General features: G+C 34.2%; 1 protein-coding gene across 1 annotated transcript; it reads left to right on the top strand.

The window, feature by feature from the left end:
• Positions 1-623: 623 nt before the first annotated feature.
• LOC146136105 (putative ATP-dependent RNA helicase ddx6) lies at positions 624-13,678 on the top strand. The gene is made up of 12 exons (XM_083396352.1): positions 624-895; positions 1,083-1,146; positions 3,760-3,892; positions 4,238-4,339; positions 4,541-4,687; positions 7,580-7,674; positions 9,981-10,103; positions 10,361-10,489; positions 10,756-10,872; positions 11,551-11,716; positions 12,119-12,228; positions 12,837-13,678. Exons 1-12 carry the CDS (start codon positions 762-764, stop codon positions 12,891-12,893), a joined length of 1,377 nt encoding a protein of 458 aa, XP_083252478.1. The 5' UTR covers positions 624-761; the 3' UTR covers positions 12,894-13,678.
• Positions 13,679-14,442: the final 764 nt, after the last annotated feature.

Here is a 14,442-nt window from a genome sequence, read left to right as displayed (position 1 = left end):
TATGATTCTGAACCAAAAAATCATTTCATGCCTTCACGGCATGGAAAGTATATGGCAAGTGCACCCACGGTTTTTTTCAACTGACTAGACTTGCAACCCCAGAAAATGAATATGCACCTGGTTTTCCAGTATGCTATAGTAGCGGGGTTCACTTTTGATCTTGGTTGAGCCCGGTCGCCCATTTTTTTTTTGCTATGCACCAACAAGGTCTGCAATACTTTTCAGACAGGTCTACACTCTGGAAATTCGGCACTGCACACCTGAGATCTTGGCCAAAGTCAGTATGCCATCTGTGGCGGGTGCACATATGTAGTTTTTTATAACAAATTGCTTTTACACCTAAATTAGTATATTGCACACTTAAATTTTTGTTAGAAGATTAAATTGTGGTAGGATTCCGAACCTCCAGTGTGCTTTTCAAAATTTTGCGTGTAACACTTAACATTTCAGTGTAATCTTTTTTAGGCAGGTGTGTTTTACCACTATCTTAAAGTTAAAACTATTAGTTATACAGTTTGCTTATAGTTGTTCTATTTCAGCTTGTGGTTTTGTTTACTATTTAAGGCTAATTTTCCTAAAATTGATATGTACGAATAATGAAATTTTGATATTTTTTAGATATTATATATGTAATAAAACAAAGTATATCATAAACATCGCTGCTACTGACTGCTATTGACTGATACAAAGATACTGTTTTTGTTGTTTTTCTCTGATTGAAGCTTTTTCGAAGTGAAAGTACCACCTAGTGCCACATCAATATGGCCAATGTTGCACCTGGCAGAAATTTAATCCAATCGTCTCAGAATCGAAAGCCACAAATGAATAACTCTCAGAGTAACTCTGGAATGAGCAACTCTAATCTGTCACATTCAAACTCTGTTGGGCAAGTTGGGTAAGGCTCAGAAACTAAAGTAAAATTAAATAATACTCTACTTTGCATGTCTGTAAAGAACTCTGCTAGAAGTGCCAAGAAATGTTCATTTCAAAAAATGTGCTATCTATGACCCATCTTACCTTGTAAAAGTACATTTTGTCTAGTTTTGCCAAAATTTTTCCCAACCATGTTTTTTATATTTCAGTGAAGGCGAAGACTGGAAAGCCAACCTAAATCGCCCTGCTGTTGATAATAGAAAGAAAACATCTGTTAGTTTGTAGCTTATAAACCTTTGTAGTCTGTATAATGATGTAGGCTGTAACTAACTAGTTTGTTTACTGATTAATTTTTAGTCTTTTTCATGTAATATGAGAAACACAAGTTTTTTACTTGTTTGAAAAAAGTATTTTATATATTTTGTTGCAAATATGATAATATTTTGAATAAGTTCTATCAGAAATGTATCCAGAAATCTAAAAAAGGGTGGTAGGACAAATGTTCAACTGAGGGATTTCCCTCATTTCCATTCGCTGGTAATCATTAATGATGTCAAAAATAGTTAATGATATGAAATCATAAAATAGTGATGGGAATGAATAATGACGTCACAAATAGTAAAAACCAAATCAGAATTTAGAGCCAATTTAGATCCTGCGAAAGCGAACCTTTAGATGAAGCGCGAACTTAAGCATCATCAACACACCTGGAAGGCGCTAGCTTACCGTATTTTACGGAACATAAGGCGCAATTTAAATCCTTTTTTTTCCTCAAAATTGATTGTGCGCCTAAAGTTAACAAATTCAGAGCTTGCGGTTGTTCCGGGTGGGTTAACCAAAGAACTTCAGCCGCTAGATATTGGTATCAACAGACGGTTTAGAGCTAAATTGCGAGTTGCGCGGGAGCATTGGATGACAGACGGCGAACTCACGCTTACTAAGACAGGGAGACAACAACCGGCTAATTAGAAATTGTATGGCAATGGATCGTAGATGCGTGGGCAAAAATATCAGTATCCACTATCATCCCATCATTTAGGAAAGCTGGGATAATCACTGAACAATTAAATACTGATTATAGCGATGAGGCAGACTCTGACAGTGACAAGATAGAAGAAAACATGTCGACAAAATTTGGCGGGCATGCTCTGGCAGCAGCTAGCGGTACAGAAAGTTAAAGGTAATCGCAACTCAAGAATACAACAAAAATTTGGAATCGCAGCAAACGTGTTAATGAGCTTTGTATGGTAACCCATACTCCTTAAAATACGTTGCGTTCCATAGCCCGGTGAGCCTTATGTATGAACAAAAATTTTATCAAAGCAATTTATTGACAGTGCGCCTTATAATCGGGAGCGCTTTGTGGTCCGTAAAATAATGTAGTTTGCAATCATTAACTTTAGTTGTGTGATTGGTTTTGTTACATTCATAATTCCACTATTCGGATTACGCTAAATTACAAGCCGGCCTAGTGCCTTTTACCGCCTGCGCAATACAAAAATATATTTTTATTATGCCCTGATTATAGCAACATCTGCGCGGAGCTGTGTGCCAAGTCAGCTAAAATGCAAGCTGCAAGTGACAGAAAATAAATTGTGTCAATTGCACGCTAATCAGGTTGTCCTGATATGCTTCTAAAGCAGGGTTGGGCAATTATTTTTAATTTTTGCATTACCGTAGTTATTTTGCATTACCGTAGTTAAAATAGTCAAAAGGTATTTGAATTAGACTCGTGTATAGTAGTTTGTCAAAGAGGCAAAGAGATGATAGTTTGTCAAAGAAGCCCGATGAATTGCATCGGCCCGCGGGCCGTAGGTTGCCGACCCCAGTCTTAAACCAACATCATCTGATATTAACGCGGGCAACAAACAATGAGACACATTAGCACCGCCTAACTCGACGTTTTCAGAGCGAAAAAGCGGAAACCGCTTGATTTATTATTATTAATTGTCGAACACACACATACTGATCAGCCAACTTGAACGAAAGGCGAAAGAGAAAAACTATCTAGCGTTTACGGTCGACCAAACAAAAGACGAAAAACAGCGTTTTGCGTTTGATTTTGGTTTCGCATTAGCTTAAGACGCTTGACCTAATTACATTTAAAAACACGCAGCTTCGGACGGTGAGTTTAAATGCTGATAAAAACGAACAAAAAACGATAATGTCACTTTACGAAAAGGGGGGTCCGAACCCCCCCCCCCCTGGATACGCCACTGGGCGTTTATCAAGTTGTGAGGCCCATTGACCCAAAAAGGTTGAAAATACATAAAGATTTTGCACAAAAGGCTTTAAGTTACCGATGTTTTACTTGCTCTATAATGGCTATATTGCAACGACAGTATAAATCCAGAGAAACACACAACATTACAAACTAAATTACATTGACAAAATGTGAATTGGTATGTTTCAGAGTTTAGAACACTGGTGGTATTTCGTTCATATTTTAAAGACAGGATACATTCGACTGAAGCACAAAACATATATAAATATTCCACTAAGTATGTTAAACGATCTGTCCCTGGAAATAGTGTTTACAATACGTTCAAAAATGTAGAACCTCACCCTTGTTTTCGCTTATCTTATGTGTTTTTAGAAAAGTAAGTTGCGGACTGGGATAAATAGCCTGGCGGGCACCGGCTGTACAGGGCCCAGGTCTGTTATATAGGACCATAGTACAATTTTGCGTAACTATCATTGCATAAAAAGGGATACTTTGAAATCGCGCAGAACAGTCACAGTTAGACCACTTATTAAGGAATCTACATTAGTGGCCTGATCCCACGGGTAAGCCACACATCTTTCCATTTGTGGTCAACTTACAATTTTCGGATAAAATTTTATATTTTATAAATTCTTTATACAAAGTTTGAATTTACTGTTTAGGATGTTACAGCAACAAAGGGTGTTGAATTTGAAGACTTCTGTTTAAAACGAGAATTGCTCATGGGTATATTCGAGAAAGGTTGGGAGAAACCATCTCCAATCCAAGAGGAGAGCATACCCATTGCCTTGTCAGGTATTAAATAAAGTTTTTATTGACCTTCAAATACCCAAATAAAATAACAGCAATCTGAACGAAATACAGCTTAAAACAGGAAGGTTCTGTTTAAAAAATTCATTGCAAAGTACTGCCTGAAGATCTAAAACTACTGAACAATTATAATTATTTTTAAATATTTAGTTAACTTTAGTTTTAATTATTTATTAATCTTTAGATTAAAAGAAAATATTTAATTTGTTTTATGAATCTAGTCAGCCCCTACTCTATAATTTTAAATGAAATCTAATGTAATATTTTCTTTATACTTTACCAAATGTAAGTTTTTGTAAAAAATAAATCGATAAATAAACATTTGTTTAGGACGAGATGTTTTAGCGCGGGCTAAAAATGGAACAGGAAAATCTGGCGCCTACCTTATTCCAATGCTGGGAAGAGTTGACTTAACAAAAGACCATGTTCAAGGTAAATGATAGTGGTGTACAATGTCAACAACTACTGTTAATGTCAAACATAACTCATTATTGCCTAAAAAGGGGCAAAGTTAGCTCTGTTAAATAGGGCCGTTGCTACATTTTTGTTGCTACAAAGTTAGTCTATTGTACTTCAAAGACTTTTATTGCTTTATTCTCTACAAAAATTTAAATTTTGCTGATCAACTTGCAGCATTAGTTCTTGTGCCTACCCGCGAACTTGCACTGCAAACATCACAAATTGCGATTGAGCTTAGTCGCCACATGGGGGCACTAAACGTTATGGTTACGACTGGAGGAACAAACTTACGAGACGACATCATGAGACTTGAAGAGAGTGGTTAGTTAACATTTGTTAAAAATTTTATTTTGCTTCATACTACTTCATGGGAGATATGACAAAGTTTAGAAACTCTTTAATTATTAAAAAAATAGAATATATTTTTTTTATTTGATTGTTTAGATTGGTAATTCTTTAACTGTTTTCTACAGTTCACAAATATGCTTCAATGTATTCTGGAGTGTGTCGCAAAATATATTGCAATTTCAGAAAATAACATATTTTCCTTGAAGGCACATAACAAAAAGTTGCTTTTGATTAAATAGATCTCTAAAACTGTGGTTGTAGCATTTTTTAAATTATCTTGTGAAATATAGTAGGATTTAAGAACAGTAAGACACTTTTAGCGTCTTAATCTTAGACAATAAATCTGTGTTCTGAGTATGATTAGGTTTTAACAGAGAAATGGTTTTACAAGCAACTGTAACATAACTAGGTCTAAGCAAAAGAAGCTTTGATATATATTTACTTTGTTTATTTATTTACAAGCGTCATCTCAAAAACCTTTGAGTAAAATAATCAAACTCACCATTCAGCACAAGGAACAGATGAAGGATTTTTAGAAAGCATTAGAAACTTTAAGACATGATGTTACGAAATTATGTCAAGACGCAAATTCATAACACAATCCTAAAAAAAATCTGCTTTGTCCAGATCAGTATTGTATTTTCTAGCTTTTTTACACATACAACTAATAGTGCGCCAAGCCTTTTCAGGTGTTCTGGAAGCTGCTTTCAGGCCTTGTTCGATGGTTAGGAAAATTTATGCAAGTTTACTATTATTGCAGCTAAAGTGTATTTATGCCAAAAGTTGACCTGCGATCTTACATATGTGGCTAGCACTGGGAGATTCTTTTATTTATTTGTTTCTTTAATGTATAGAGTTTAAAAACCAATTGGTATGTAGTGACCGAAAAAGTCATTAGGTAATTATGCCGTTAAACATGATTAAGAACCACTGGTCCAGTCCAATCCTACGTGAATGATTGTTTTATTGCCTGTGTATGGTTTTCAGTTGGCAAAAAAATTCATTTTGCAAGATAAACGATGCATTGTTACAGTGTGGTCCAACTGCAGGCCCTGGCCCGCGAGTTCAGCTTTTTTGGCCCGCGAACTGATAGTCAGCTTTCGTTCAATCTGGCAATAACACTTTAATTTTTGTTTTTTTAAGTTTTTGATGTTGAAATTATTTCATAACTACCGTAACTGAACAAAGGTATACATTCCATAAAGTTAGTATATTTGCCATAGAGTTAGACTATGTATAATTTGCCAGCAATAAGCCTAAGAATCGCTATTTTAAAACATTGGCCCGCAAGATAAAATAAACCTTGTTTTTGGCCCGCGATGAAAAGAAGTTGGACCACGCTGCATTGTTACATAAAAAGTGTTTGTACAAAGCTAGGTTACATTGTCCAAATTTTGTTTTGGGAAGAGGTACAGTCAACTCACAGCTGTAAAAAAACATGCAATGATAACCATAAAGCTTTATAATAAAGTGTGGTAGTTTACATGGTAATAATTGTATATTAAATAAAACCATTATTGCTCAATCTACATTGTAAAAAAAAGAAATTTGCATGTGTCTAGATTAAATTTGTCTAAGTTTAGTTGGATTAGTGTAATTTGCTCACATTGCTTTACAACAAATCTGTGTAAAACATATTAGTAAGCAAAATAGGTTCCCACTTAGCAAAAAGGTTTGATATTTTTTGAAAATTTTCTGGGCCTAAATAGTAACAATTGGCATTCCAGCTAATTGATGTTGTGTGCACAGTGTTACCTTTTAATTGTTTTGCTGTGTTTTTTGGTCTTTGTTTGTGTCAGTCTGTTAAATTTGGGTATTTCTGGTTGAAATCCCCTGTTTATTTAATTTTACACCCCTGTTTATTTGAGTTAAAAGAAACTGGAATATATCCTCTATAGAGCCAAACAAGATTTGCACAAAGGCTAAATATTTTTTAGATTGAGTCTAATGGTCTGCAGTTTAGTGTTAATGATGGTTACGGCTCAGTAAATGTAAAAAAACAAGCTCCAACAATTGGAGGCAAACAAAGACTAAAACTATATTACCATAGCAATTTAAGTAAACTTAAATTGTTAATTTTAACAAAACATTTATATATTTTTTTGTTATTTGAAATGGAAAAATATACCAAGAACAACCTAATAAAAGATTGTGAGCCACCTTCATAGTTTTTTTAATTAATTATACAGTTTCACAATATTTGCAAACAATTGTTAATCGAAACATATTAAAGATTTTATTTGCCCCTGTTTAATGCAATGTTAACATAAAAATAGCTCTTAACGGCATTGACACCCCTCTGTAGTAACAGACCAAATATTCTTTAAAAACATTTTACATATAAATCAGAATTCAATGCCTTAATGTATAAGTTCAGTATCTTATTCTCACGTTGGAAAACACTTTGTTAAATCAGTGGATTGCTTGACCACTTTAGACTTGTTTAATGAATTACCAACATTGTGTATTCAATAAATAAACTTATTGGAATCAGTAATATATATAATGTTTGGATATATACCATATAAAAATATGACGTATGTGTTTTTTTAAGAGCATAGGTGCCAAATGTGGGTGTGCAGAGCGTTTTTAGATGCCCTAGATTTTTTGAAGTTTTGCCCATTTCAATGCCACCTTTTACCCTAATGTTGCAGTAAGAAAGTCACACACTATGCTAATTGGTTTATCTCAGTCATAAGGTGCAACAACACAAAATCTGGTAACTAAGAGCTGTCACATTATTTGTGTAATTATTCATTATTTTTCCACTGGGTAGAAATAAAACGTCCTGGAATTTTTTAGCGCCCATGGTTAGCAATACCACAAGTGTTTGTATAACTACGATTTTTTAATTTTTTATTTCAGTTCATGTTATAGTTGCCACCCCTGGGCGGATACTTGACCTCATCAACAAAGGGATAGCAAAAGTTGATCATTGCAATATGATTGTGCTAGATGAGGTAGTTTGCTGTTTATATTTTTATATAAATATATATACTAGACTATTCTTCTGTGTTGTCAATATTAACTGGTTTAATTACCTCTGTATATCACATAAACTTGTCAGGAGAAAAAATGCATCTTAGCCTTTTGAGATTGTCCCAGAAACATAAAGTATTTACTGATTTGATTTGAACTAAAAACATGTTTTTTTGACCAAAACAAATTGACCGCTAATTGGGTTTTTGGGGGTTTGATGCAAAACTTTTGAAAATGCTGTTTGAAAAAGTAGATTTTACAAATAAAAAATCACAGCCAATACTGCTCAATACATTTGTCTGAATCGGAGATAGACAACTATCTAAGGCAAAATCAAGTTCATGGTGAACCTAATTCGATTAACCAGCCTTGTTTTGTTAATTCTGCCAACTCGCTGTTGTTGTTGGATGTAATTGAAAACTAAAATTTGTTAAAATTTTAAACTGAATGATAATTTCGAAAAGTGTGTTAGTTTTGTGTGTTTTGGAATGATTTTGACTTAATTGTGCATTTGTGAGCTACTATCTCCAACAATTGCATTGTTTAACAAAAAAACATTGTATAAGTTTGCATTAAGCACAACAAACATATTGCATTTATCTTGTTGAACTTTGAATTTGGAGAAGTTCCAATTAAGAGGTAGGGCAGATATATATTAATTATGTGTAGTGTACTTGTATATACCAAATATGTCCAAATTACTAAACTGAAAGATAGTAAAAGTTTGTCGGTTACATCTGAATTAAAAATGGAAAAAATAGCGCTTTGGTAAAAGGGTTTTAACCGACCCGAGTATAAATAATGTCCCGAAAACTTTCCTTCCAATAAGCAAGTTTAAGGCACAATCCTGGCTGTGATATAACTTTGGCAAAAATTTAAACCATAGATTTTTTATACCCTCATCTCTATTAAAATGGTAACTACTAAGCACTTTTGTACACCAAACAGCTTTGTTTTAATTTCTTAAATATGAGAAATACAGTTTCCTAAGTGGATTGTTAAAAAACTCATCCTCAGAGGTATTAACATATTAGTGTAAAGCAGTGGTCTACATCTACAACCTTTTTTAATAAGCAACCCCGATTTAAATAAAATGAAATGAGTGTTTACATTGCGGCCCTATTTTGTTTTTAGATATGAATAAAAATATTCTAAATAATACTGAAATAAAGTAACACAAGTGAAGAAGCGTAAATTATTCACAATTCCAAACAACTGTGGCTACACATATGCAACCAAATGATTGCTTAAATTTGATATCTGCAAACCCTAAAAAAACAGCCCTTTTATAAAACAAAGTCGCAATAAAACAATTTGCGCAAGTGCGACATTCACTGCGCTAAATGAAACCTAGTTTTTGTTAAATGTCACATTAGCTGATTTAGGAGCTCTTTTTGGAGCTCGAGCCTAAAACTGCAATTTTGTGTAGAAGATGCACTAAGTCACGTTAATTAGTATACGTCATTGTAAAGAAATACACAAATCATACTAAAACAGCAGGAATATAGTAAGTTGACACAAACCCTACAAAATATTTTTGGCGATCCCTATGGTTGCGACCCACAGGTTGTACAACAGTAGTGTACAGCAGTGGTTCTCAACCTTAGTAGCTTATGGACTGGTAAAATTTCAAAACAAGCTTTGCAGACCGGTTGTTTATTGGTCGTAACACCGGTGGACCTTCAAAAATCAAAATCAAACCAAAATGTAATTACGACAAAAGTATATGCAAATTAAAAGCAAAGAATACGTGTTTTATGTGGTTAATTGAATTTTTCACCTACAACTGGTTTAAAGCTTTTTTTAAGCGAGTTGTAGCCTACTACAACACTTGCACTATTGTGACGAACAATAAAGTCCAAAGTAGACCATTAACTCTGTGTTGCGTCACAATGCAGCAAATTACGGAACTGGCAAAGTTCTACATTTGATGGACAAGCTTTTAACATCTCGCATTTTGCAACTAAGCTATAAAATTGTAATATATTTGGCGGACTGGCAGGAAAGTTAATGCGGACCAGCACCAGTCTGCAGACCGGCTGTTGAGAACCACTGGTGTACAATACAGTTCAACTTTATCTGATATATTTTTGTTTTCATTAGTAAAGATTTCTTATAATTTACCATTTATAGTGTTTTCCAAAAATAAAAATGGGTATTGCTTTTCAAAAATAGAATTTTAATAATTGTATCTGTGGTGACCCCTAACAATAGAATATTATTTTCAATATCCAATGTGTAGCATACTTTGATTATCTGATTTTTAATATTAATTTTTTCTTGGAAGGCGGACAAACTATTATCACAAGATTTCAAACAAATGATGGACCACTTAGTGGAGTCTCTTCCCGTTAGCCGACAGATCCTTCTCTTTTCAGCGACCTTTCCTGTAACAGTGAAAGACTTCATGGTACTGATAACATCTTGTTGTTGATATAAAATATAATAGTTAAACCAGATCTGACAATGTCGACAGTGATTCCAAGTGCATTTGGTAAAAACCTTTCTGAAGGCACACAATATATTATTATTTGTATGCCATAATTTTTGGTCATTATTATTTCAGCAGTGCTATATCACAGTATATGTCCATGTTAATTCCATGGCTTAGTTGAGTATATTCACAGGTTTATAGTTATTGTTATTAACTTTTGTTTTATCTTATAGATTCGTCACATGAAGAAACCTTACGAAATCAATCTGATGGACGAACTAACTCTGAAAGGAGTAACTCAATACTACGCATATGTTGAAGAAAAAAAGAAGGTGCACTGCCTAAACACTCTTTTTTCAAAGGTATTTTATCAACTTTCAATATATTCTGTGGTGTTGATGCTAAACAGTTTTGTTTACAAAATGTAAGTTTATTGATGTCTTTGTATTGGTTGTACCTTATGTTTGCCAGAATTTGTATATAGATCCACCTTTCATCACTAATATAATATTCATATCGTAACCAAATGCTTATATTTTGTTAAAATCATGTTACTCATATGATCACTGTCTTAAAGATAAAGTGGTTATCATGCTATGCAAAACTAATATATTTGTATTTTGTCAAGCTTCAAATCAACCAATCAATCATATTCTGCAACTCGACACATCGTGTGGAATTGTTGGCCAAGAAAATCACCGAACTTGGCTATTCCTGTTTCTACATCCATGCGAAGATGAAGCAGGTAATTTGTTTTATCTCGTTACGTTTACTTAACTCTTCTACACTGAAAATATGCCAACGATACACAATACAACAAAAAATAAACCGATTATAAATATATTGATTATTTGTTTTATCTGTGGTTATTGACAGTAAATCTTCTCAAATCATTTTTTTTTGTTATTTACATATAGTCTAAATTTTGTCTTCTCGTTTTATATTATTACCAATGTAGAGGCAGGCAACATAGTTTAAACCAGCGGTTCTCAACCAGTGGGCCATGGAAACTTTGTAGGTGGGCCACAGACCAATTTAAAAAAGCTAGATTTATTGAAGAATTTACTTTCGCTTGTGTCACTATACGTAATTTTACAGGAATAATGGTTTGGGGAGGAATTGAGAATGAATGTAAATGAAACATAAATTTATTGATATATGCTCCGCTATTTTTTGTTCTAAACCTATTTTATAGTTTGTTCTTCCATAACACTTTATTGGGCCACAGCATTTTTGTGCAACGAAAATGGGCCACAAAGAAAAAAGAATGAGAACCACTGGTTTAAACATTAAAAATGAAACAATTTGTAATTTTTAAAACCATGCCCATTGCCCACCTTTGCGTTGTACTGTGCATATTACTGCATCTTTGGACACCATATCAAATAATTACCTAGTTATGAGCAATTTTTGTTGATTCTAGGAATACAGAAACCGAGTGTTTCATGACTTCCGACAAGGAATGTGTCGCAACTTGGTGTGCAGCGACCTGTTCACTCGGGGAATCGACATTCAAGCCGTCAATGTCGTCATTAACTTTGACTTCCCAAAGATGCCAGAGACTTACCTTCACAGAATCGGAAGATCTGGTGTGTGCTTTTATTTTTGTTAATGTTCTATAGAATTGTGTTTCTAAATTTTGGGTCGCCGACTGCAATAACACGTTGTTATTTGAAAAGATCTGTCCTGAGAAAGATTTCTCAAATTTCGGAAATTGTGAAAGCAGCGAAAAACATGGTTCATATAAATTAAATTTAAACTTATTTATGTGACAGTCTCACTTGTGTTTTGTTTATTTTAAGCTTACAAAACTGAGTTTTTGTTTTTCATTTGCATTAAATAGTTACAAAAAATATCTGTGCTGGTAAAAATAAAACATTTATAGCAAATAAATTTACCTCTTCTTTCTTTTCTTGTGTTTATGCATTAAACTTTTGTTCGCCACTTTCCATACTATTTGCAGTTATAGATGAAATTAACTTTCTTTTTAGGGCGCTATGGTCACCTTGGTCTGGCCATCAACCTTATCACTTACGAGGATCGTTTCAGTCTGGCGCAAATTGAGGAGGAACTCAAAACCGACATCAAGCCAATCCCCCCGGTCAGTTACATGTTTGCCATTGCAAAAAAGCAAAATATTAAAAAATAAATTTATTTGACCGTTTTGTATAATTGGCTTTTTTAAAAGCTATCTGGATTAACGGTTCTACCGACAAATATTTTTTTAGAAACAGTTCAATAAACTTGCGCGGTTTGAGGGAAGTAGAATTTACCCAAGAAAAAACGAGAATTCCATAATCGGAAAGACATTTTATAAGATTTTTGCGTTTTGATTTCTTTCATATTTTACATATCTTGGTTCGATTTTGTTAATATTCGCTGTCCCCTACCGTGAAGATAGTTTAAACAAGTTAAGGAACTTTTGAATGGCCTGAAATTCATAACAAACCTGTGAAAATGAAATATAATACGAACTAAACAAGCCTTGTTTTTGTCTTGAATGTAAACTTGTTCGAAAGACAGTGATCTGTTATGGTTAAATTTTCAATTCCTTAGGTTTGCCACCGAAAGATTTAAACTAAACCTTGTTGGTATCACGAAAGTGCGAAACGGTTATAGACCAATGATCTGTGAATATTTACCGATTATCTTGAGCGCTTTATATTGCCTGGATACTTACCAGCAAACCCGTTTTGTTTCTGTTGGCAGGTCATCGACAAATCTCTTTACGTGGCCGAGCACTCTCAAGAAGAAAAGAAAGAATAATAGACTCGCGAATTGTGAAGCGCTTCGACAACTTGCTGCACACTGTGTTGAAACAATTTGTACAAACCAACAACGCAGCTACAAATAAATAGCGCCTCGCCCTACACATCTCCGCCAGTTTAGGAGAAACTTCTCGATGGCAACTTCTTGTTTTTTTTCTCTCCCCTTTTGAATTGTTCCAGTAGCGATGTTTTGGAGAGGTCAACACTGAAGAACCTACTCCCTGACGTGGGGCTTATACTTCGTTTACCTTAAGGCCCAAATAAGCGCTCTTGACCTGAGGTAACCTTTGCATCCTCGCCACCGTTGTCTTTACTCCACAAATTATCTTTATGCTGTTAACTTGAAAATATTGATGACAGCACTGTGGAGTTATGACACCCTGATGAATTTAAAATAAAAGAGACGTTTAAATCGGTTCCTAGTTGGATAATTTCATTGCTGATCTTACATCCCACCTTCAAACCAAAAGAAACATTTTGCAATTATTCTTACAGCTCGCACCATACTTGACAGCAGGTGTTTACCATTGTTTACCAGTTTTCTTTTTTGCCAGTGCAGAATTCATAGAGTTTAATGAATTGGGAAAACTTTACTCGTTCAAAAGTTTCTCTTTAAAGTTCCCTGTCTTTTTTTATTAAAAACTGCGTTTTGTAAATCTTCATGATTATTTTGAACTAATAATTTCGGCCCAATTCGGACTTTTTTATTTCTTCAATCGGACTTTGGTTTTAATTGGATTTTGGCAAATTAAAGTTTTCGTGAATGCAATAATTATAATACAAAAACAAAAAAATGTGTTGTTTCTTGTTAACTAAGGTCCTTACGATATTTAACTGTATTAAAGTGTGGTTTTGAATAACTTGCACTAGGAGGTATAAGAGTGTTGTAGCTTTTGCCTACATGGCGCTATAAAATTCAATTTATCTACGTACTAGATGAAATACCCGGCGTTGCCCACAGAGAACATACCAGTTTAATCCTAACGGTTAAAATGACTACCGGGTATGTAACTAAAGCGCGTTAAACAAAATTAAACAATCCAATATGCGGCTTTTCATCACTATTGCATATTACGTTATTCTCGGGTAGGTTTAATCAAGAGGCGGTATCGCATACGGTCTTCAACGTATATCGCCCTTGTTGCACTACACGGCGATAAACGCCCGGTAAGCTAAATCAAAATTTAACATCTTACCAGAGTGATTTTGCCAAAGCCACGTTATATAAGCCTATGCGCAGCATTTAAACGTGACGAAAATATGATTTTTCGTGAAAAGCCACCACTAACAAGTGACAAACTAATCAGTAAATTTATTGATTAGTGATTACGCTTTAAATTTCGCACTGTTTTGAAAACACTGAGCATAAAAGCAGCGTCAGACAACCCGTATCCCAGTGGTTCTAAACCTTTTATGGCTTCCTGCACCCCTCAGAAATAATAAATAGATTGCGGCACCCCTAAACGATTTTCCGTAGGTTTTTTACTATAATGTAACAATAAACGGAACTGGAACAACTCTACACTACATAGCAAGTTATAATTGGA

This window comes from Ascidiella aspersa, chromosome 8, assembly GCF_963924565.1.
Source record: "Ascidiella aspersa chromosome 8, kaAscAspe10.2, whole genome shotgun sequence".
Classification (NCBI taxonomy): domain Eukaryota; kingdom Metazoa; phylum Chordata; class Ascidiacea; order Phlebobranchia; family Ascidiidae; genus Ascidiella; species Ascidiella aspersa.
The sequence above is the reverse complement of the archived record's forward strand: the minus strand, read 5'-3'. Positions and strand labels throughout refer to the sequence as shown.